General features: G+C 38.7%; 1 protein-coding gene across 1 annotated transcript in view; it reads right to left on the reverse strand.

Moving 5' to 3' along the window:
- Window positions 1–3,735: 3,735 nt before the first annotated feature.
- Window positions 3,736–26,215, reverse strand: part of sema3b (sema domain, immunoglobulin domain (Ig), short basic domain, secreted, (semaphorin) 3B) — a 53,969-nt gene continuing 31,489 nt past the window's right edge. Inside the window, 18 exon segments of the mRNA XM_040047609.1 lie at window positions 3,736–7,297; window positions 7,514–7,653; window positions 8,397–8,452; window positions 8,558–8,715; window positions 9,087–9,128; window positions 9,520–9,611; window positions 9,706–9,925; window positions 11,242–11,386; window positions 11,507–11,576; window positions 14,019–14,133; window positions 14,225–14,367; window positions 14,486–14,605; window positions 14,738–14,831; window positions 15,165–15,191; window positions 15,193–15,285; window positions 21,293–21,355; window positions 22,497–22,654; window positions 24,693–25,203. Coding sequence (XP_039903543.1) covers window positions 6,806–7,297; window positions 7,514–7,653; window positions 8,397–8,452; window positions 8,558–8,715; window positions 9,087–9,128; window positions 9,520–9,611; window positions 9,706–9,925; window positions 11,242–11,386; window positions 11,507–11,576; window positions 14,019–14,133; window positions 14,225–14,367; window positions 14,486–14,605; window positions 14,738–14,831; window positions 15,165–15,191; window positions 15,193–15,285; window positions 21,293–21,355; window positions 22,497–22,654; window positions 24,693–24,873 — 2,409 coding nt within the window. The 5' untranslated portion in view covers window positions 24,874–25,203 and the 3' untranslated portion in view covers window positions 3,736–6,805.

Consider the following 26,215-nt stretch of genomic DNA (forward strand, 5'->3'; position numbering starts at 1 on the left):
AGATGCTCTGCTGCATATCTCTGACCATTTTCATTAAAAACTGACATACTCAGATCTGACCGTCTGACCTGCCAGATTCAGCTCTGAACTTCAGCAGGTTATCTTGGACATGTTTACATAACCAGATGCGTTGAGTTGTCGCCATGTGACTGACTGACAACAACCAGCTGAACTGGTGTACCTAACAAAGTGGCTGGTGAGCATACTGTTTGTTTTTTGTTTTTGTTTACCTTACCTGTATATCCTTGAAGTTGAAGTTCTGTTTATCCTCAGATTTCCAAAGAGTTATGTTTATATTAACTCAATTTTTTTGATATTTTTTCTAAAGGTAATTTGTTTTTTTAAATTTACAAATAAAAATTTTAATGGAGGAATCTCGGCAGCACACATCCTAACAAAAAGAGATTTTATTAGTAGCACACAACTCTGTGTCTCTCTTTGGTTGTGAAAGTATGAAAGGCTTAAAGTAAAAGGTTATCCAGGTTTACAATTAATTATGTACTCAATATTCTAAACTAAGTTTGATGTTTTTTAATATAAAGATTTTAGTGATACAACATGATTTTACTGCTGCATTTAATGTAAACTATATTAAAGCCTTCAACAGAACCAGACACAGTGATCACATGATCGTAATAATGTTAATGTATTAATAAAGATTATCTTAACATTATACTTCTGAAGGGTGTAAAGTTTTGCAGCACGGTGGTGCAGTGATAAGCACTGATTCCTCACAGCAAGAAGGTTCCTAGTTCAAGTCTGCTACCAGGCTGGGGTCTTTCTCCAGATACTCTAGCTTCCACCCATAGGCTGAAGACATGCAGTTAGTGGGGTTAGGTTAATTGCTGATTTTTAATTGTCCGTGAGTGAGAGTATGAATGGCGACAGACTGGTGAACCTTCCAGAGTTTACCCTGCCTCTCGCCCTAAGACAGCTCCAGACCCTCCCCGACTAACTCTGAAATGGATAACAGAGTGGAGGATCTAAGGAAGCAAAGTTGATACACTAATAAGCTTAAAAGAAAATGTAATTTTTTGCATGGTGGGAAGTTTCTGAAATTTTGTTGATGCAAGCTATTGATTATGTCTCTGGATGTTTCTCAGTACTGGAGTGCAGTGTCTTTGTGTATGCTCTCCTCTCTCAATACAAGCTGCCATGGATATATCCATTTGCTACACTGTTGCAAGTCCAAAAACTTTCCAATATATTTAAATATTTCTCCATCAACACTACAGAGTTGTGTCTTATATCCACTGCCTTACTTTTAGATCAAAATATGGGTTTTTTTTATTGTTATTTAAAATATGTTATGAGATCACTAATGTACAGGATTCAACTCTTTTTAGTATTGGTGGGGCAAATTGAATGAAAACAGTGAATATAGGGGGCATTAGTTTGCGTGTGTAGGAGTCTCAGTGATATCATGTTTCCTGTAGGTCACTGTGTGCCAGCTTCCATTCATTCCATCATGATGCTCTCTGTATAGCTATATATGAAAATACAGTTCTGTGTGAAAGTACTGATTCACCCCTTCTTTTAGATTTTTCTGGGAAAATGGGAAACAGGTGCAGCGATTTACTGAATCATGAAAATATAAATGGAATAATAGTATATGAGTAAAAAACAGAGCTTGGATAGCTCTAACAAGCTTGAAAGTTAATATTTGATATATAGCTTTCTTGTAATTTCTTTAATTAGTCTTCAGGAATAGTTTTTCAGGCGTCTCAAAGGACATTCAAAGCTCTTCTTTGGATCTTTCCTCCTTTTGTTCTGTTCTCTGTTGAGCTGATCCCAAACTGCTTCAATAATGTTGAGGTCCAATCCATGACTGATAGTGTTCAATTGTGTGTTTTTTGCATCTAGGTATGCTTTTACTGCATTGGCAGTGCATTTGGGATCATTGCCATGATAAAATATGAAGCTGTTTCCAATCAAACAGTTTCCAGATGGTATGCACCGTGTTGCACGGTGGATCAAAATCTGACGGCACTTTTCTTCAATTTTGACAAGATCTCCAACACCACTGGCTGAACTGCGGCCCCGAACCGCAGAGCCACAGTGCCTCCACCGCATTTTACGGACGACTGTCTGGATCTGGAGTACTTAAGCAGAAATTCTGTATTTAAGTAGCACAGATACTTACATTTAAAAATACTCCAAAAGCTGAAGTACTGATTAAACTTCTTTACGCAAGTACAAGTGAAAAAGTAAAGGCTCTGAAATGTACTCAAAGTAAGAAAGTAAAGGACAATTCTACTAACCATTTTCTTCTGCACAAGTTGTGTTCATTATTATTGCACCCTACAATGGTTCCTCAGTTTAAGAAGACAGGTAACTGTGTGTATGTTTAATCCACGTTCTTATCATTAAACCCCTGTTGCTTCATTAGTGAACCAACAATTGACTTCTTTTCTTTCAAAATAACCTCACTCTTTAATCTCAACCCTGACTCAACATACGACTCAGGGAACACATAAATAGGAACAGAGTGGTAAATAGTAACCAGTAAAATCAGTATACCTCAATTATAACTCCACAGAGCACAGCAGACCCATTTTAACACTTGCAGAATAATGCAGCTCATTGAGAGCACTGGGGAACTAATGGGTTGCCAGTTTGAGTAATATGGACCAAATTTGCCTTCCTATGTGTTTATCACTGGTGACCGCATACTCCATTTGTGTGTGTAAGCGTCTGAAAACTTGAACATATGTGAATGTTTTTCATGCGTAAAGGAATGGTCGTGGTCTTGCTCATTTCTTTGTGTGCGCTGTGTTGTAAGTCCCAGTGTGCATGTGTGTTCATGTTCCCATTGCTAAGCGGCCTGCCGTGACGATTTCAGGATGAAGAATGTGGGTCCACATGTCAAAGATGTAGATGCAGTTAAACAGTTAAATAGGGGGAGCTACAAAAAGAGAGGTCAACCATCCAAAGCAGCTGTCTGCTGCTTTCTCTATTCGACATGTCTGTGCTAAATGTGTATTTGTGTTTGTTTGCACTAACACCACTGATTATCTGAACAAGTAACAATTTTCATCAGCAATAACAGGACAGTCAGTGGGCTTAATAGTAGTAAGACAACAATTAGCAGCTTGTTGTTGGTGTGTTTTTATTGAGTGCTATAGTTCACTTTTTGGCAGCTGGAAATCCAAATGATGTGTTTCTGCTTCCGATTTCTAGGAATGATTAACACTGTTAATGTTACACATCTATCAGTTTTACTATATAAAACATCACCATTCAGCCTTTCCAATGTCCAGCCCTGTATGTGGAGTCTCAGTTTTATAGCAGCGTAGTCATAGCGACTAGAACAAAAATGATCGTTCTTACACTGCCACCATGTGGTCAAAACACAGATGACACTCCAGTCCTGGTAAATTAAAAGTTGAAATAAACTAAATTTAATAAAAGATTGATCTAAATGTATCTCTCTGTAAAACATATAAAACAAGTAAGTCACTTAAAAATGTAATATTTACACTTCTTTAACCTGCAAGGAGACTAAAAATCAGTGTTTGAAATTTAGTTGTTTCCTTTTTTCTGTTCTTTAAAATTGTCATCATTGTTATTGGACCATCATTCTGAGGTACTGAGAACCTGTAGTTGAATGTTTTTGTAGTGTGAAGTGCATTTAGTTACTATTTTATGTGCAGCTAACTTCCTGTTTTTTCATATTTATGTAACTTCATGAAATCAGTTCATTCTGATAGTTGAACAGGAGAGATTACAAGCAAATCTGGAAGTAACTGCATATTTTTATTGTGTTAATGAAAAAAAACATGACAAGACATTTCACAAATAACTGGGAGTATTACAGTGCACCACGTTACTTTGGCCTTCGACCTTTGAACTTTCATCTACAGACCACTCTACACACAGCTGTTCCTTTGCCATTATATACAGAGCTTTGCTTTCCCCCCCGAGACTCACACACGGACACACACGCATAAAACAGAAGCATACAATTCACCCACCCTCACACACACACACACACACACACACAAACACACACATACAAGCTTCTCCTTGTGAGCTGTTGAACAGGGGTGCGTCACATGACATGGAATCCAACAGGACTATTTGATTGGAGGACTGTGTGCACATCAAAGACTCTAAGTGGACACTGTCTTTAAGGAAGAGCTTCTCCATTGGCTGTAATGTACAAAATTGTTGGGGATGAGTAATTTTAAGCAAAACACAAACAACACAGATGTAAATCTACATGTATAGGAAAAATAAAAATCCACCACAACATATCAGCTTATCTTTGCACATAAATACATACGAATAATAATAATAATATTCAACATTGTGCTTTCTTTCTCTCCATCTCTTTCTTGCCACCACACCTTTGTCAAATGCATTAGCCACTAACATTGGTCATGCAATTTCAAGCACAAAACAACAGCTGGGTTAAAAGGAATACTCAGGCAGTTTGACATCACTACCAGTGTAAAAAAAATGCAGTTTTGTAAGAAGGAAAACCCCTATAGAGTTAATATTAGCACAACTTAAGTAGTTCTGTGAATAAAAAGCAGGCGTTGGCACATGCAGAGACTAGCAGCATGCTCCTGCAATGAAAATCAGTTTACTTATTTTAATGCAGTAACCCCTCTCTACCTGGACGTGGTGTCAAAATGCAAAGTGTCCCTTTTACAGGCGTCAGTCGGTTCAGTTCAGTTTAACGAGTTAATTACATCTCTATAAAGAAGGTATATAAATAACAGCAACAATGAATCCAAACATCAAAAGTCAACTCACAGGTCTAGTTTATGCCATGAAACATAAACAGACCACATATTCATCATGAAAAACAGACTGAACGCAAATAAAAAGCATGTTTTATTTTACAAGGCCAGCCAGTTTCACTTTCTTTCATGTGGATAGACTATGATACATTAAAGTATGGTACCACAGGTAGGCTTCACCTAAGCCTGTACACACAATGGACACTAGGGGCAGGGCTACACACACAATGTTAGCACAGACAACCAACAAACAAAGACTTCTATACAGACAGTACACAGCGAGAGATTAGACTAAGACATGAGAAGGAAGACCTTATAGTACTAATTGTCCATTATGTAGGGATGACATCATTAAGCAGCAGAAATCAGTAATACTAATGACCGGAACACCAAACCGAGAAGTGATTACAACAGTGTATGAAGTCAGATAGAGTTGTTTTTCTTTTCTGTTGCAGTGAAAATGCGTTGTGGTTTTTATAACCGTGCTAGACGAAGAATCTGTGACTCGCTTAATTTAAATCTTTGCATAACTATTTAAAAACAAACAATATATGCAAGAACAGTGTAAAACAAAAGAAGTACCGCTTCGAATACCAAAAAAAAAAAAAAAAAAAATTAAAATTAAAATTATAGACTCACTCATAAATATCATGCTAATATATATACCGCAACGTAGCCCAGAAACACAGGTTGTCATACTTGGAGTCCACCAATATCTTTCCTTTTCCTCTTCATCCTGCTTGCCATATTAATGCTCCTCACCCAAAAAACACCCGTCATCATTTCATCTTAATGTTTACGCACAAAATGTTGAAATCAGCTAATTTTTAATCTTTGGAGTGAGGTTTTGGATTATGTCAGAGCTCTTCCTACTGTATTTCTTGTATTTTTACACATAACAGATACCAGGTTAGTTTTAGACATACTTATTTAGGTTATTATTTGCTTTCAAACTGATTTCTTTGTGCTCCATCTGTGTCTTTGTACTGTAAACATCTTTTTGTCATTTCATGGAATTCCGAGTAGATTTTCCTCTACTCTTTCTACAGTGGTTCGAGCCAGTATGTAAAACAATATATGTAATCACATCAGGCCAAATATGCCTGCTCTCTAACTATGACCACCTGCTTTGCATTGTTTAATTTAGTTTGCTGTGACATGCCTTAAATTGCCCGAGGAAACTGCAAAATATATTTTTTTAAACAGCAAAATATAACATAACCAGTTATTTGCTGTGATGATCTGCTCCACAGGATGCCAGCTCTTTCTTTTGTGACAGCTTTATGTAATATGCACAAAACCATGGAAAGGTGACATTATTATGAATGCACTTGCTGTGTACAACACCACAGGAAGTTGTTCATTTCTATGAACAAGTTTCAAATGTTACTTTTTTTTTTAACTGCCTGTGCAATTGAACTTAAATAGTAATGTGTTTCCAGTTACTTTTTTGTACGTTCCAGTTGCTCCGTTCGGTCCCATTGTGCATAAAACAAGAGTCCACACTTTTGCTACGCTGGCAGGAAATCTTCAGGGCAGAAAAGCCGTTTGGAGTTAATCCAAAACTTTTGGGCTTACATTTGTTTCTGTGGTTCAGTCCTTTAAAACAGTGTGCACACTGTGACGCACTAACTACACGCAATGTGTAATTGGATTTTTTGAGATGTGGAAATCCTTTGCTATGAACCCATGACAGGTAAGTGAGTTTATTGCTCACACATAAAGGTGTGTTTACTCCCATGTATCTGCTAGTAAACTCACTAATCTAGTGGAACTATAAAGGGATCGTGCAGAATCAGTTAGAGCAGCACATGCAGGGACTGGCCAGTGGGATGAGGACTCGGGGATTGGACTACCATATAGTGGGGGCATCCATAGATAAATATACACAATAGAGGAGGTGCTGTGTGTGTCCGTGTGTGTAAGTGTGTGCGTATGTGGGTGTATCTGTATGCGTGAACACCTCCAGGAGTTCTTGGTTTCTCAGTCTCTGTCGTTCTCCTGCTTTCTTCTTGTTTCAGTCATTCTTTTCTCCCTCCATTTCTTTCTCCACATCGTTACTCCCCTGCACTGCGTGGCGCACGCGGGTTTGGTTTCCCATCGTGGGTCCGACGGTTTCTCCCCTTCCTTATCTCCTGAAGATGCTTCCATTTCTTATTAGGTGGGCGGACAGCAGGACGCAGAGGTGCGATGTCCTTACCCACCTGGTCACCACCGGTGTTCCTGCGTGCCCAAACCTGCTCGCAAATCTGGTCAACCGTGTTTAGGTTCGGATGGTCCACCAGCTGCATGAAGTCCCGGTACCAAAGCTTTTGATTGGTCATTGTTGGTCCGCCTCCGCTGCGGGGGTCTAATCGAACAGGGGCATCGGAGGGTAGATTGGAGACAAATGAAGGTGTGGAAGGTACGAGTTCTAAGGTGATGCCTAGTAAAGTTTGGGTGAAGCCATGCTCCATTGCATGGCACTGGTAGATGCCAATATCTCTTTTCAGGACACGGCGAATCAGAAGACCTCTGTCTGTCTGGAGTATGCGATCGTCTAGACGGACCTATAAGCAAGAAAAAATCAACTTAAATCATGAAAAGAAATAAGCTCTAAAGCTGCAAAGCTGTTGTTTGCTAAATTATAAACGAAAGAATTTGATTTCTGATCTGATCTGATGATGCAAACACACACAAAACATTTTCATGACCTATAAATGCCACAGTATACTTGAATGACTTCTCGGTCATCATCTCTGGCCAGTGTCAGCCATTCCTCTCACCTCTTCTCGTCGATTCTGTGGATGTTTCTGGAAGGTCCAGGTGATTCTGGCCTGAAGGGATTTGGGGACGCACTCTAAGAAAGTGCTACTTCCCTCTACACCATACAGCTTCTTCTCTGCAATACGATGCTTATGATGATCTGCAGGGGGCAGCAGAGACAAACACAAAATGAGTCGATGTAGAGCAGCACATGTGCTCGCTAATAACAAAACATTTCCAGGTTAGAATAAGACAGAGGAACCTGGAAGGATAGGATGGTGAATCCAGAAATGTTACTAGAAAAAACAGACAGGCAGACATATCGTTTTCTAAAATGAGTGATATGACCCTAAATCTTAACCACAGCCATAAAATTGCACAAAAGTACTCAAAGACCTAAAAGTCAGCCTACATCAAGGCCAGAGGTGGGGAGAGGATTACACAGATTACTGGTGAAACAATGGTCTACAAACTGCCAAACAGACTCCTGATCAGCATTTTATGGTACTTTGGGGTAGTGCCGATCTCATCACAGACAATTACTCTGACCTTCATTAGTTTTACACAACACAGCTTGCATGCCAAATGATGTAATCGCATTACTCAGGAGCTCCTTCAGTTTGAGCGATTAGCCTGATTCAGTTTTGTGGCAGCAAGACAGCAACAAAATGCTGGTATTGTGGCCTGAGCGGACAGAGGTCACCAGGGGTGAAAGCGGGGGATATTTTAGATTATTTGGCATAAGGACTGTAAGATTTCAGATGGCAAGCTTCTCAGTGAGTCCAACAAGCATCAGACTACAGCTTGCATAGTTTAGTCTTAACAAATAGGATTAACACCAGTTTTCCTAACATGTCTACAAAAATCATTGTTGTAGATATGGAAATGATGAAAGAATTGTACCTCCTGAGCACAGAGTGTTAGGGTCTCCATTTCTTACATCCTGGCGGCGAAAACGTCTGTAACAAGTTTGACATTTTAGTTTAAGAAAAGGAATGTTTTATTGCACGACAGTATTTGCAAATTCACTTTTTTCTTTTATAGGTCATGTTAATGTCAAAGACCTCTTTGTGTTTGGCAGGTAGCGAGTACAGGAAGTTCCATCCCAGGCACAGTACGGGTCTCTGGCCAGGCAACACTCAGCGCAGGCTTTCCCGTATACACTGCAGCGGTGAAGTGGAATCTGGGCAAGGCCTGTGTCAGAGCCGACATACAGCTGTTGCTATGAAAACAAAGCAAGCAAAGAGAAGCATTTAAAACATGCTTTATTCTGAAACAGCACAACAGCTTATGTGCCAGAAATACCATCCATGTGTCCATTATGGCAATTTATGTTGGCTCTCTTTGGTTATATTGTGCATTATCCATCATCACCATTCTGATTTAGTACAGCCTCAGATACTATATTGCTCTTTCGGGGCATATAAATATATTGCTGTGCAGATAAACAGGTCGATTAATTTCTAAGTCTAGATATGTCAACCATTTCCACTGTGAAGAGGAAATAATTGACTAAAGATAATACAGTGCTGCACTGTTTGACATACTCTTAAAAACATGATTTTGGGGCTTTTAAGAATTAAACAAGCATACCCGTTTTGAGGAGATCTGCATGTTGATGATAGATGAGGCGTCCTGGGAAGGAGAAGAGATGTACCAAACTAAATAACATACTTTTTAGATTTGACCAAAATTATCGGTATGTAGTTAAATTTTATTTATATAGCACCAAATCAAAACTTCAAGGTGCTTTATATCGTAAGGTAAATATACTACAATAATACAATATACAATGGATGCATACATGCATATGTAAACAATGTTCTTTCAAACTATCCTTTGTTTTCCTCTTTAGGTCGTGTCCAGGGAGTACAGTACAGTTACTAAAAGGCATGCAAGTTTGAATGATCCATTCATTTCAACACTTCATTGAGATTTAATGCTTGTAAGAATACAACATGTCATGATGACTAAATGTACTAAATACATGTACTTTCATGTATTGTTGTTAGCACAGTTTTCTTACTTTGAAAACTTCCAACTCCTCCAGTAAAAGTTCCTCCATGTTGTTCCAGCTCTCCTTGGGGACACTGATCACCTTTAGTACTGTCCCTTTATCTGAAATTTCACACACACACAACCGATTAATAACTAATTTCATCATTTTCCTGTTTTTTAACCCTAGAGTTAGAAATGACCACTGCTCATTCACCTGTGCCAATGAACATGACATCGTACTGTCCATCAGCAGCATTGACTCTGTCCACAGCGATCTGTGTAAAGCTGTAGTCCACATTGGTCCTGATGAAGATGGGCCTTCGGCTCATAGGGTAGACCGGGTTGTACATTAGAGGGTGGTGACGCGCGAACTGAATCACATCATCTGGGAAACCCTTTGTTGACTCAAAGCTGCCGAATGTCTTGCTGGGGCACTAAAGAAGGGCAGAAAAAATCGAATTAGTATTTTGGGAACTTAAAAAGTTTACATTGAGGTTAGTGCACTTTACTGAACATCAGTGGGGATACAAATAAAAAGAGGATTTTAAAAAACTACTACTACAGTGAAACTACTGTGAGTACACATTTTCTCTCAGGACCTGAATGCGTGAACGTGCATGCATGCAGCTGCTGTAAAGCTCTGCAAAAAACAGCTGACTCTGAGTCAGTGCTCTCCTATTTACTATGTTTGGACTCGGTCATTGCACAATGACTGATATTTGATGAGTAAACTTGTTTTGTCTTTCTGGATGTAAACTGAAATTAAATGCCGAACTTCTCAGCACTTTAGCTGACCTGAAGTACACAAAGCACAGTTCAACAGAGAGGTGATTATGGTGTGATGGGTCTCAAAGACTTAAAAGAGATTTACACCAGGTCAGAGTCCAGCCACTCTCTTTAATTAAAATTCCAGTCCTGGATTTTCTAAATGCTGAAAACTCAATTTAGCATCATGCAGCATCTATTCTCATACAATTCCATGTTTTTCTTTTTACTAATTTGCACTTTATTGAGCCACACTGTTTGGTTGGTTTTTTTTTTTGTGGGTTATGCATTTTAAATCAGAATGTGCATTATGTGCACTTTTTGCATAAATGTACTTGTAAGCATGATCGCGTTCTTAAAATCTGATTTGTTCTGCTAATTTTACAATCCAGCGAGGTAATGATGGCGTGAGGGAGGGTTTCTGTAGGCCAAATACAATTAGTATTCTGCATTCATACAATAGGGATTGTTCTCCAGCAGCAGTAACAGCTGAAGCTCTGCATAACAAATCCTGCTGATGCTACACTTGTGTGCTTAGCTGAATGTAAAGGCCCATAATGAGCACATATTGATTGAAAGGAAAGGGGGGTTTGGAAGAAAACAATATTTAATATTGAATACTGCCATTTTTTTTTTTTTTTACAACTTTTTTGTTTTGTTTTGAGTTTTAGTTTGAGGCAACAAATTCAACACTGAAGACATACTAAAGAATATTCCACTGTATGTGATGGTCTAGCATTATTAATTTATTGGGTCATTATATCTATGGCAATGTGTTATATATTATAGGATGCATATATGTTTTGTACTTAAAATCAGATTTTAAGTAATAACTAAACATTAACGTAATCTAAAATATACACTTCCAAGTAAAAGTTTCTCACAATTACGCAAATATGTGTACATTTACTTGATCAGCCAACACTGCACTGCTGGAAACTCTAGATACTGTGACGCTGATGCGCTTTTATGATTACTGACATACCATTCCGGGGCGGGGATAGGGCACTTTTCCCTGGAAGGGGACCCACTGGTAGTTGGGCCCCTCTTTGTGAGCAAATGGCCCCAGGAAGGCCCTCCGGATGTCATTCATGGAGTAGAGACACACAGCTGAGCCTTTAAATACACTGCTGCTGGTGGACAGAGGGAGTTGGGTTAGATGCAACAAAAACACGCAAAATACACAAAAACGTCTCTCCTCACACACAGACATGCACAAACACACACACGTAATATGAACAGATTCTGACCTGGAAGTGGAGAAGACAGTGTAAACCAGAGGGTTCTTTCTGTCCCTCGTCTGCAGCAGGAAAACATCGCCTAAGGGTGGACAGCCATGCGCACACACACACACACACACACACACACACACTGGTCAGGTGGCAGTAGACTAACGGTCAAAGGTTGAGTGAAAGATAAACAAAACCCTTTGGCCATGTCTAAGAACCTTAACGAGACATGTTACTGATAACTGAGGGTCATGACATGGAACAAAATCCACCACAGGTTCATGCAGCTCATAAAAATCTTTTAAACAAACTGAGTTTCATTAAGTTTTTGCTTCACTTGTCAGGTTTGAGATCTCCATAATAAACAAGAGCGTATTTCTTAGTCTTGAGCCACAAAATGTGTTTCCATGTACTTTAATGAAATTCCTGCTTCTAAAGACATAACATGGTGCACATACTTTAATAGAACAAAAACTTCAGATTAACAATTATTTATTTTTACATGGATATAGTTGGAAAAAATCAAGGTCAAGACAAGAGACTGAAAGTTCATGAGGGAATGTGATGGACAGATGTGGCCAAAGGGTAATTTAGACTTTAGCCTAAACCACTTACTTTTCCTTTCACTATGTCATGAGATAAGCACAAAGACAGATCATATTATAGCCCACAGATACAGCCTAGAAAGCTCTATCGGAAACATCTTGAGAGCTGAAACTCGTGCAGCTGCTCAGCAAACCACATGACTGCAGGTTCGGGGAGACGTTGCATAACAACAAATAGCTCCTTCTTTTAAAAATATATTCCAATAATAATTTTAGTAATACATATAAGTAATTTCTCATTTTGGTAAAAGTAAATCCTGAATTCCAGATAGAGTGAAACAAACCAAAATCCACTTGTTTTTTATTTGAAAGAAATCTCTGGTCATCTCAGGTATAGTTAGCTAAATAACTGGCCTGCATGTCTTTTTATTACACCCTAACTGACTCATTATAAAGGTGAAAACCCCATAAAAAGGTTCCTAAATGCTTTATTGTTTATATTTTAAAGCACTATTGCTGATTTTAAAAATTACAACAGAAAAATTCTGAATGTCGACTGTAAATCATGTTTGAATGTCAGGTCTCTGATAAAAACTCTGACTTTGTGCTAAAGTGATACTGAGCTCTTCTGATCTTCATGACAGACTCACTGTTAGTGTCTATTCTCTGATGGAATAACTTCCACAATTAGTTTTTGCACTGTGGGTTAATGCTAAATTTATTATAAACAGGACTATTTCAGTTTATAAAAAAAAAAAAAAACAAGATGAGGAGTGCCAAACTACCAAACATCACAGCTATGTCCATTTTGTATTCACAGATAGCTTTAAAAGGCAAAAAATGTGCCTAACATTGCTCTTAGGATACTCATCAGCTTGACTTGCATTTTATAACTTCTTATGGGTATGGGTCAGTACTGGACACTGCTCTGAGGATGGGTTCAAAAAAGGGTCATTTTTTCCAGAGGAACAAACATGATTTACATTTGTCCTCTAAGTCCAAGGATCCCTCATAGAATCACACTATATTTCACCAGACATTCATTTTATTACAACTGCAAAATGTGGTTAGAAATTGGCGTCTATGCTCCAAACTCATAAATATCATCCTGGAGCCAAAGGATAGGGGTTGAAAGACCAGGCAGCAATGCAGGGTAACAGTGGCACCGTCATGTCAGAGGAAGATATGGAAGGTTTTGGAGCTTAAACAGACCAAAAAACTGGGAATGTGTGCTTGGTGTGCAAGGTGTACAGGACAGTCTTTAGAAAATGCTTTTAAAAATATACACATACATACATATATATATATAATGAAAAGTATAACTTCTCGGTGGAAATTCATATAGGTTTACAGGAAAATTGTGGTTTCTTTGTCATTTGATATGCTTTATAAATTTACTCTCACTTCTGGGTTTCATCTCCTGAAAACACATTAGAGGTTTTTGTCATATGAAGAGTTACCAGAGACGAGCCTCTAACTTTCTCTAAACCCACAACAAAAACATTGGCTTTCGATCAGGCCAGAATCTATTACCAATTAATCTGTCACTCATGCTTGCTCCAAGTCTGCAGGAATGTTAGACTGAATGGTAATCTACAATTGAGGTCAGAAATCCTTTTTTTTTTTTTTATTATGCGTTCCAGGACCTTTTCTCCATTTGCCCGCAGAATGTCCTTCTGGATAAAAATCCAAAAAGGAAAATCAGCACTTTTTTTTTTTGTTTTTCTGTTCTCTGTCTACTGAAAAGTGAGACTACCAGATTATAATGCACAATATCTTAGAAGCGGTGACAGGAAAAACAAAACGTTAGTAATGACCAAAGTCTTTTGGTGAAAGTGGCAAACAACCTAACAGGAGGAGGATGTCGAGTGAAAGCTTTGTTTACTTCATTTATGTTATATCATATTTTTACTCAGCACAATTTTCATCTTAAAATAGTTCACACAGTACATACTTGTACTTCTGACAGTTTGCACAGCTGTACTTACGCAGCTCATCGAAGTACGTGTCGCTGCCATCAGCTCCTGGTACCGAGCAGATCAGACGGGTCTTCAGAAATGTTGTCCACTTGTTCACCAGGCTTCGCTGACCGCCCATATCATTCTGATTGGAGAAAAAATAGCCAAGATAAATTTAAGAGGATATTTTATTTATATTTGTCAACAATCCAGCTGGAATTGCTGCTGGACTTTACCCTGCACAGCTGTCCGATTCTGGAGTAGGTAGATTTTCCCAACCCTTGAGCCTCAACCGCTGTCTCCCGGAAGAAGAAAAAGACCTTATCGTCATCTGGGTTCTCACTTTCAGGGACCCAAAAGGACCCAACAAACTTTGGTTCTGGTAAAGAAAATCAAAGAAAAAAATTAGTCAAAAATAGCCTTTCCTATCAACACAGTGTAATTCTTCATGTGAGTCGTCTCAACACATAATCTGATAAATAAAGACAAAAGTGCACCATTAAGCCATCTTGAATCATGCTGTTCAGTGCGGATAGAGGGGCGTTTCCCCAGGCTTCTGAAGATGGTGAAGTCCCTTCCCATTAAATCTGTGGCCACGCCTGCATACAGCTCATCACCTAGGAGACAGAATTAGTCAACGACTGTTTGGATAATATATTTGTAGTACGTCAAATCAGCCCAATTTCAAGACCCATTAAATGAACGTTCTTATTCAGTCATCTCATATTAGTTTGCATGGGTTCAATTACCGACGAGCACAGATGCAGCGTTGTGTCGAGGATCATACGGACTCTTTCCTTTCCCGTCCTCCACTTCAGAGGGGTCAATCCTGAACACGTGGTCCTGATGGACACAGGAGGGAAGGGATTTTACAGCGTGATTATATTTGCATAGTCCTTCTATAAATTGGGGGTTTAATTTTATTTTTGAGATTTGTTGTAAACTAGATGTAAATGCCAAATTCTTTATACACTTAAGACCATATTTTAAGGGTCTGTCGACAGGTACACTGAATAGAGACTAAATTGGTTGGCAGAGGACTGGAGTTTCTGTGTTTGAAACATCTTATTTTCAGCAGATGAGAACAGATAAAGACATTGTATAATATTTTTAGACTTTCTTGTTACACTGTTGCATAGTGAGTGTCGTGTAGGTTGTGTTTTGTACATTCCTCACCTCCATCCTGTGTCCCACCTCGACAAAAGGCACAGGTGGGGTGGAAAGCACCCGTTCCACAGGCGTATAAGTGGGTGCGGTTATAGTGGTGTACAATCTTCACGTAGTTCACACAGTCAGACTGAAAGACACACACACATATAGTACTTATTATTAACTTAAAGGCTGATCTTTAGGAAGCTTTAGGAAGGAAAATGTTTATGATTGGCACTCTACAAATTCTGAGACAGAGTGTTAGGTACACTACTGAAACACAATTCTTGCATGAAATACATTGCCCTTTTTTCCAAGCCTGACATAGTGGTAGTGTTTACCTTTAAATACAGTAAATAGCTGTCTGCCATTTAGTCTATGATGTCCCCAGATCCACCTCCTACTCACAGGTTTGACATCATGTGTGTCCTGGTTAATACGACTGACTAACAATCAAATGGTCAAATGAATATCCACACATAATTTAACCATGTTTCCTAAACTGCTAAAATATCACCAATCTCTATAATAACCTTGCTGTCAAGTTTCTTTGACTTATGTTTATACATTTATAGAAAAGAATGCAGAATAGTTACATAAAGAAATAAGATAAACTTATATTTCATTATCCATTTTATTTTTGCCAGATTTATATCTTTTCAAACCATTTTAATCTTTGTTCTATGTCTTCTTATTTCCATTATCCTGGCTTCTTTCTAATAACAAGCGAGCATGTTATTGATTCATAGACACATCTGTTCATCTCAGAATCAGGTTACACTGAGATGGATCTCAAGAGAGTGCTGGAAAAAAAGATTTACTGTATACTAAGATAATGGATGGTACATTTTTCTTCCTGTCTTCAAACACCACGCTTTGAGGTGATTAGCCCATAAAGAGATGATACTATATGTGGACTGCTGTGGATACTACAATTATTGCCATTATCATGAGAATCTCACACCACAGATTTATATTGAATATGAATTTTTATAAATGATTTTCTGTATTGTGATTACGAAAGTGTTCAAAACAACATGTCATCAGTACATTGTATATTTCTTATATATTCACACACTGTAGCACACATTTAAGCTTTTATCTTTCCATTTTGCGCTTGTCTACTTCTCCCCAGACAGGTCACTGTAACATCTGTCTGTCGATTGTTGTGAGTATTGGTGGATCTAAAGGTTTGGAAAGACATGAATCTCACTGTCAACAGCAGACAGTCATAATGCAAACAGCTCAGAGCCTGGATCATTTGGACAATTAAAAGACAAATTAATCATTTTTGGAGTAAATATGCAGAATATCAGTTTCTGTGTAAGCGTTCATAGAAAGTGAATTGTTTGGCCTGCTGTTTTCCAGGTCTCCTGCACGGCAACAGTTTAGTCAGCCAATCGATTGGTTAAACACCTTTATGTGTGCGTGTATACACTACAACAAGTAAACTTGTGTATTCACACAACAACTCCATCTCTAATCCCCTGGTAGGTTTTAAAGGCTGAATGGCAAGCCTTTGTTCTAAACCACTGAAGGTTATAGATATGTGTGTGTGTGTCTCAGGGGGCAGAGAAAGGTGAGGCACTCAGCAGAGCAGGAGGCTGACAGAGAAAAGTCTTTGATGTGACAAAGGAGAGAGATCAGGAGGGTAGGGAAAAGATGCATGAGCGACCCTGAAAAGATACAAAAAGAATGAGGTGAAATGATGACAGCAATCACTTTTTCTCATTGTCTGATCAGTGTGTGTGTGTGTGCATACATACAGAAGGGTTTGGGTGTGTGTGTGTGTGGGGGGGGGGGTTAACGGGTTCCCTGGACAACCTTTGACATGCCACTGACTCATTAGTTGAAACAGTGAGCAAAATGAGGGCTGTGACCTCACAGCAGCTTGAGCTCTAAGTCTTGCCTTCACGTTTTATAATGCTGCATTGTTCTGCTGTAGATGCCTTTTTCTCTGTTTCTCTTTGTTCCTTCTGTTGATGATTAACCTGATCTACAGCATTAATGTAGTATTTTAGCCACTATCTGTGCTCTGTTTATGGTATTTGGCTCCATATCGATTGCTATCATATAAACTATGCTTCTTTGAGCATTTTATGTGAAGTGTAACGTGTTCTGGTTCAGTGGCTATTTTTGTGTTTGTCAGGTGCATAAAGTTAAATCTACCATGTCCTTGAATTAAATCAGATTTTGTCATTTGTCCTCGACATCTGAAACACTTCGTGTAAGGATTACTTAAATATATATACAGGGTAGTTTGCTTTTGAAATACAAAGAAAATCCATAATATGATCAGAGAGATCAGGAAGAGTGTGGAAGTAGAGACATCACTGACTTTTCACTGAGACTGGAGTGTTGACTGTGAGACCATTTTTATGTTTTGCTTTCACTTGTTGTTTGGTTAGGCTGAGGCACCAAAGCTATTTGGCTAGCTCGTTCCACTGGCTAAGTTACCAGGGTGCCTAGATGCACTCCATCTAAGACATGACATGGTTTCTGGAGGTCACTTAACTTTAAAAAACAACTAGGCTGTTATAAAAGCTGCTGGAAGCTTGTATTTTCCGTTTGGTTAAAACCAGAACAAACTGTTTGAATGTGTGTAAAAGCAAAGATTCCAAGAGATGCAGGAAGCTTTAATAAAGTTAATGGCAGAGAGGGTTTGACTTGATGGGAATGGTGATGTTCATTAGATACACAACATATCACAGTGTAATAACATAGGAATGCCTTTGATCATCTCTGTTAAACGGGACAATGCAGTAGCAGGGGATACTGGCAGGCCACGTTTCTCCTAAAAATGGACTGATTTCTGGAATCCAACTCTCTAAATGATATACATAAGAGGGTGCCTTCTTTCCATTTGTTTCCAATTCTTTTCACCATTGTTTGTGTGTGAATTCCTGCACACTGATCGTCTACACAATGCTGGAAAAGAAAATGTTCTTTGGTGGTTTCAGACATATTTGGTGGTCACTGAGCTTCTTCTCTCAGTAGTTAAAGATTAACACAATTCAGTTTGTGTCTTCCAGAAATACTAACATGAGTATTTGGAAGAGTTCTCCTTTTTAAATGAATTCTTCCCACTGAGCTATTGGACTTCATTCATAATCTAATTCATAATGTCCCAGAACTCATTGTGCAACATGCAGCTTCTCAGATACCTTTAAAAAAATCTATTTTGATTTACAATTGTGATTAATGCATCTTCCACAGAGCATTTTACATAAGAAACTGCTTTGAATGATATACTTATGAAATAAAGAAAAGGATTTTTATTATTAATTCCTACGCATTGATTTATTAATGGGTCTTGGAAGGCACTGAAAGTTACCAAGTGGGTACTGAAATGACAGCATAAACACACAATCTATCACTTCTGCGGTTCTGAATATGACTCCGGTTTTACAGTGACGCCTCAGAGTGCTGAGTCAGACCAAGTGTCTGGGTAAACTGTCAACTGTTTACTGCCCCGCTCTAATTCTGTTTATCTGCATGTGTCTGTGTTTGTCTTAGTGTGCTGGCACATGCAAGGTGGTTTTACTGTTTGAAGGACTGGAGGGTTGTAAATAACAATATTAGATGAGGACAGGGAATATGAAGAAAGGACCAAACATGGAAAATGAGTGGAGGGAAGAGATCAAGTGGCAGGGAGAGCTTTTGACCTCTTCCTATAGAAAACACATTTCTCTGTAATTAGGGTCAATAGTGCGTGGTGGAGGTTTGGGTGAGTTTTCACACAGAAAAGGATAAAAGAGGATAAAAATAACATTTCAAAGGATAGAAATGTGAGTAAAAAACTACTTTAATGCTAAATCTGTCATTTTCTTTGAACTTTTGTCTTATCACTTTCTTTCTCCCACAATAACTCATTATCTTCTTCATTACATTAATTCTCTTCATCACTCACAGTCTCCACAGTTACTCGCACTTTCGAACAGGACATATGCATACAGAAAACTGAACACACTCATGCACAGACAGACACACACACACACAGACTCCTGGTCAGGTGAAATTAGAGCCTGGATTTTTGTATGAATGGAGCCCGTTGTCTGTCTGCTACAGCTGTATAATCACACTGATGACGGGTTTGTTTTACACACACATAAAGACACATTCACAGACATTAGACACACACACTGGAAACTTACACATACAGGGATAAATGTACACACAGACACTGTCAAACACTTGAGTATAAATACACTATAAATAGACACATTTATGGTATATCTGCATAAGCAGATGTGATGTTACTGTTTTAAACAGTTAAAGCCACGAAGTACCTACACACACACTGACCTGTACAGTTATCTAATTGTAATCTTGGGTGGTCTATAGGTTCTTGGTGGCCTCTACATGTTGGTCAGTGAAGCCAAGCCCCCCCTGCCCACACTACATCCACATGCAGAACATTACACAGAAAATCTTTTTTTGGCACTTAAATAATAAGTCAAGGGAACTTGATGGTGGCGTATCTTTTGGAAAACTCTGCTGTGAGCTCTGCGGCAGGTCATGAGTTCAGTCGTGGAGACTTTGTGCATGCAGTCATCCCAGAACGGAATCAGAATCAGATCAAATCATCCAAATAGAAACACTTTAATAATCGGGGTTTTGCTTCATTTCCTGTTAATCTGCATCTTATTGCTACTGCTGCAGGTCATGTCCAAGATGCTCTTTATTAACCTCACTCAGTCCGTCCATCCTCATATAGATAATAAACATCCAATTCAACCTAATGTAACGAGCCACATTTTTACAAGCAACGGGTCAATATTTAGATTTCTGTGACCTCACTGCATTGCATCATATCGTCAAAGCGAAGGTATGTAACTGTTATTTTCTGCTGCACATATTCTTCCAGTGAGGAAAAACCCAGTGAGTTGCTCTCATAGTGAATATATCAAAGATCTTCAGCAAGAACTGTGTTTCCAACTGAGTTTCTCTGATTCCCTAACCCAGTGCAATACAAAGTTTAATATTTAAGTGACATTTAAAAAATGAAATGTTTGCATTGATCCCAAACCTGTCTGGTTAGACAGTGTGTGTGTAAACACTGAGTGTGAGCTCTACATCAGACTGTGCGGATATCATTCAAATAGGGCTCAAAGAAACAAATTTGGAAGGAAGTAATCTCACCACATGGCAGGTCCAAAAGTAGGAGTGCTGCACCTATTATTACATGTTATCTGTTTAAATGTGGTGTTTCTGTCTTGTGATGACTCCCATGACTCGAGTGGATTAAAAGGTAGCATTGTGTTAGGCTGGGTAGGAGTGGACGCTTAAATTCTGCACTTGGAGCTCAGTAGCAATGCTTACTGAACTGTATGTAAAATGGGACATGGTTAAAGTGGATGTTATGATGCATTATGTCTCATAAAAACTCAGTTTAGCTAACAGGTTGTAGTTAAATATTCCTTGAGTAATAATAATAATAATAATAATGATAATAATAATAATAATAATAATAATAATAATAATAATAATAATAATGCAGTGTGTATTATTGCATAGGATGATGACAACACACTTCTAAAAACTTTCAGGTTCCACATCTGAACTGTATCAGCTGTAAACTTTTATAAATCAAAGCAGAGATCACAGACAAGATAAAACACAGGCGTAGCTGTGGGGTCGGTCCAATAAAGCCAACACCTGGTGTTCTTAAAAACTTTCTATCGTTCTATCTGAGGCTTCTGGATGGTGATAGCTGTGGTTGCAAAAGGACTTCAAGCCCCATTGAAGCCTATCTGGAAACAGCTCTCTGTCTTTACCTCTGTAAACAATTTCCTGCCTTGTTTATGTTCCCGGTCACTTGTTTTGTGTTATACTGAATAAAAAATTAAGTCTACCTTGCAAATCTCAGTCATTCTATGCTTCAGAATTATGGATTATCTTTGGTATGAAACTACAAGCTCATTGGTTAACTAGCTGTCAATCACAAGTCATTAGTGAATGAGCGCGTGGTTTCACAGTCAGACCCGCCCTTCCTTTTTTCAACCAAGCTGGTGACAGCAAAAACATTTATTGGAAGGCTTGAAAACAGGGCTTTACCAGGTGATATCACAGTACCCACATCAATTTTTATTTCTCTGGTAAAAATGAAAACATGAAATCACAGGGCTAAGGTGACGTGTGGTGTGATCACTTACAGTGATGTCTTTGCCAGCCCAGTTACACTCCTCCCTCCAGTCAACAGGGGCAGGCCAATAGATCTGAAACAGGCAGACAAAGATCAGTCCATCTTGTAAATTTACTCTGGATTTTTAATTTGGCTAAATTAGATTATTTAGAGTGTACCAGAGATGCATTTCCTCATAATATCAGGACTTAAACCATCAAGTGTAAGAACAGTCTGATCCATCTCTTTCTTTCTAACCTATTTTATCCTGCAGCCACTCAGCAACATTGCAAAAAACACCCACAAAAAACAAGGAGAGCTACAGTGAATCTGCACACCCAGCTCATAAATCAAACTCCCTCATCTACCTAAAACCAACAGGGGTTTCATATCTGACAGATAGAAACTTGCAATTTACTCCAAGCAGCTGTGGACAGATGTTTTTTGTGGGCTTTTTTTGTGTGTAACTCTAGTGTCTATACATTTCAGTTCTTTTGCCAGTGTGTGTACTGTATACTCAAGTCTTTTTGCAGCTCTGATTATACTCCAAAGGCAAAGGCCTCAAAAAGTGTACGTTTTTGATATGAATCATAACCTCTTTTGCATAAATGTTTTTTTTTTCTTATCTCCGTCCAGCTCTTTGATTTTCTACCTTCCTCTATGGCTACAACACTTCTCTTTTCCCCTCAGGTCAGACACTTAAGTAGACTCATATGTGCACGGATGTTATTTTCTAAAGGGTGTGTTTGTAAAAATGTTTCCACACTTCTGAATATTTCCTTCAGGAATGCAAGAATACAAACCACAGGTGACTAACTTTGTGAGTCAAAATAATAAATGATTCTTAGAAAGTAAACAATGTTGCAGTGGTTGTAAGAATGACTCACTTTCATCTGCTGCCAGTATAATCACTTAAGATAGTTAACAAAAGGTCACAAAATATTTTCATGGCAAATGTATTTGGAGTTGTTCAGATTTATGTCTTCTGGTAATGGTTTGTGTATTACCAGGGAAAATGCTGTGTTTATAAAACAGTTCCTTATTTTATGGATAACTTTTTAAAAAGCCTTGTGCACATGAGAATCTAAAATTAAATCTACTCATAACCGTTAAAACACAGAGTTGAAAATGTTGAAATCTCAGCAGCAGTAACTTGGTTTTGATCAACAGACCGCTCACACTCCCACATGTTTTACAGCTGTACAAGTTTGGTTTTGGGGTTGTTTCTGGCCAACCTTGTGTTCTTGTTTGGCGATGTTGTCCAACGACAGAGACAGCAGGAAGTTCTTGGCTCCCACAAACAGTCGACCCCTCTCTTCATCCAACAGCAGGGCGCTAAAGCAGCAGGAACGCTCCAGCTCAAACCGTCGCACTCCGTGGAACTGCTGCAACTCTGAAAATGTAGATTTACAGGGTGGACCTCAGTCAAACACTGATATGAGTCGATGATTTCCACATAACTTAAGGATAAAGATATTAAGTATGGGAGAACCCGCCTATGCATTTGTGTTAGTGTGTAGGTGCCAATGTGTTTGCCTGTATTTATGGAGAAATGTTCTTATGTGTTGACATACAGAAATGAGATAACTCGGATAACTTTGCAGGGGCTTTAGTTTTGGACCAGTCTTTTATTCTTTACTTGTCTTTTTTGTTGTATAGTGAAGTAAACTTTTTTATTAATTATGTTCTTCAGAAAGTAAGTAAAGAATCATAAAATCTTTGCGTTCAAAGCTGTCATCAGCGTCTTCAGATCCACATCAGTTAGTTGGCTACAGGGCTTCCACAAGCCACGCTGCTAAAAAAAAAAACCCTCAACATCTTATGTATTTCAGTATATTTCTGAGCTGTGTCCTAAGGCCAGTGACTTGTGAAACGAGCAGGATGAAATCCTCTGACAGTAATGACACTATATTAGTTTCAGTGGAAAAACTGAATGTCTTTACCATTTCCAAACTGGCAAGAAAAAGTTCTAGAGGAACAGTGCCCAGGAAAATTTAGCTTGTATTTGTAAATTTAAACTATAATAGTCACCCCAAGCTTAATGGAAAAAAAAGAATTAAAAACTGTGTTCTTGGCTTGAGGAAACTAAGAAATAAAGGGACTACATCCTCCCCTACGTGCTCAGCTCAAACTGGGAGCTTAAGAAAACAAGACCAAAGCCCTCCTCACTTCGGCATTAAAATGTTTTTTATTAGTCTGCCATTGTTCTAATGTGAATTTATAACTTTAATTAAGTCTTTGACGCCACCCAATAGCCGCCAGCATGACATCAGGGACTTTTATTCAGCCCCACCATACTGTGGTGGCAATAACCCTGGGCTTGAGGACATAGTGTGTTAAAAACATGCGTATGATACCTGCCTTCTGCTAAATGCAGTTACTTTTACTTTAAGATCCAAGTGTATTGGTGTTTAATATTTTACTGCTCCTTTCTTGAGCGCTGGTACAGAATATCTGTCAAGAAAATATTATTTGACAGCCCAAATCTACTTTAAGTAGTTGAGTTAAATAATGGTTACTTCATCCTTTAAACAAGTAATAATGCTTTCTACTCAATAAAAAGCAGCAGTCAAAAATGCCATTTAATGCTACATTGCTAACTAAAAACAAAAAATGTAGTATTAATTAATATACTCTCAGATAGATCAGCTGTACAGCATGTCATTGTGAAACGCTTGTTTTTAATGTTTAACATATTATGTTTATGTTAGCTAAAATCCTAACAACAGCAACATTACCAAACACACAGAAAGGCATCAGCAATTTAGCTTCATCGCTAAAGTGGCTAAAATTGTTTATAGGACTCTACTTTTATGTCAAAGTAGTATTTTAATAACCGCCTACAGCCTAATTAGGAACCAAGAAACTCTCACTTTTGACACTCATTTGTCATTTGTGTTTCAAATAAAACTAGAATAGTCTTAAGTCTTCTCATAATAAATGCTTCAAGTTACCTTCAGCCCAAATTCAGGCGGGTACATGTCTCAGCTGTGCAAACGGTCTGCAGTCAGCTTCATGGCCTTGGCCAGTTCATTCAGGCTGTAATTACCAGCTTGGTTTATGTGGCTGTGTTGGGCATTGAGCTGCCTTCTTCTAACATACAATACCCAAGATGAAACACAAAACCGTGCTACTGCGTGTTTAAGTTGTGTGTGTGTGTGTGTGTTTAAGTTGTGTGTGTGTTAGTGTGTGTGTGTCTATGGCTGTGAATCACAGCAGCCACAAATTACAGTTGGCTACTGTTCAGCTGCATATACTTTCAAAAGGATAAAGCTGAATATTACATGAAACAGAGAAAGTGGGGTGTGTGTGTGCGTGTGGTTTGTGTAGATACTTTTCTAACTATTATGGGCAGTGGAAGAGAGAAATTGCCTTTTTTTTTTTTTTTTAGAAAGAACCAGAACTTTTATCCTCAAAGCTTTTGTTCTTACCTTTATATGATAACTTCATGCGCGGTGAGGTGGATGATGAAGAGGAGGAGGAAGAAGAAGAAGCTGAAGAGGAGGTGCGGGTCACGGTGCTGGAGGATGCATGGGCAGCGGCCAGCCCCAGCAGGAACAGAGAGCTGCAGGTGACCATCGTGGCCACCACCATCATCATCATAGTCATCATCTTGGCAAACGTAAAGCAAACTCCTTTCTTTCAAAAGCAGAGTCTGTCAATTTATTTATTTAAGTTTTAATTTATTAATAGAAGCTATAGTTGTGTCCTGGTTCTGATTCAGTCTTCAGAATCTGTGTGACAGAAGCAGGGACCGGCCTTTTAAGGATTTATTGGAAGGATCCTTGAAAAAGTGTTGGCTTCTATTTTTTTTCTCTTCCAGTCTTCTTTTTAGAGTCTCAATAGTCAGCGTAACGTCGTTCTCTTGGGACTCTGAAGGATGATCAAGCTGAACTCTCACATCAAAGATGGGCCATAAACATTAAACATGGACACATAGACCTGAAAATAAAGACAGAGAAGTAACAAATTTAGAAATGTGCACTGCTAGCACACGTGTGCTTATGCCAGGGATGCCCCCATGCACAAACACACACACACACACAACACACACACACACACACACACACACACACACACACACACACACACACACACACACACACACACACTGCTGTCTGAGGTATTTTTAGTCAGACTCAGATTGATGCTCCTGCCAGGCTATGTTAATGCCAGCCTCCATTATGGCAACACTATAATCTCTTCACATTACAGCAAGACTCAGGGACAGTATCCAAAGCGCGCACGCACACACAAACACACACACACACATAATCTCTGACCTTGTGTGATGAATACTGTGTGTGCGAGATAGAGATATGCTTTGCGCACTGCCAAGCCAAGCGCAAACTCTCCATGTCTGTGGCACTGCCAGCACACACACACATATACGCATCCAGCACTCACACACTCGCTTGCTTGCTCACACTCTTCCTCGCTCCCTCCACACTGGCAGACAGTGTCACTGAATGAGATCTCTTCATTGTGAGGGACTAATGAGCCGACAGTGATGAAGATGGATGAATGGATGAGCACATCAGTTCTTACAACAGTGTCACTTGTGAGCGAATCCAGCCTCACAAAATGAGCGATTGTTGGCTTCTGGTATCAATATTGACTTACACAGTAATAGATAAATGAAATTACAAGTTATTTAGAGATTTACACTGTTGCTTTTTCCCCAATCTGGTTTAAACATGGCTTCTATAATGTGTTTTTTTTCTCGGTCTCCTGATGTATTGGATTTGCGGAAATTAATGAGACAGACTTGCTATTGTTTCAGAAAATTCCCCAATAACATCTTATGGCACTGTCAATGCCAAAGCATGAGGGAGGTCAGTGGCTTGTAGTCCTACATCTATATGAATGTTGTGCTGCAAAAAAAAAAAAAGGGAAAAAAAGTGCGCAGTGAACACACACCTCTCTTTCAGTACTTTGGACTCTGCAGGCAGCA

Source organism: Simochromis diagramma, unplaced genomic scaffold (assembly GCF_900408965.1).
Source record: "Simochromis diagramma unplaced genomic scaffold, fSimDia1.1 OVJJ01000387.1, whole genome shotgun sequence".
Lineage (NCBI taxonomy): Eukaryota > Metazoa > Chordata > Actinopteri > Cichliformes > Cichlidae > Simochromis > Simochromis diagramma.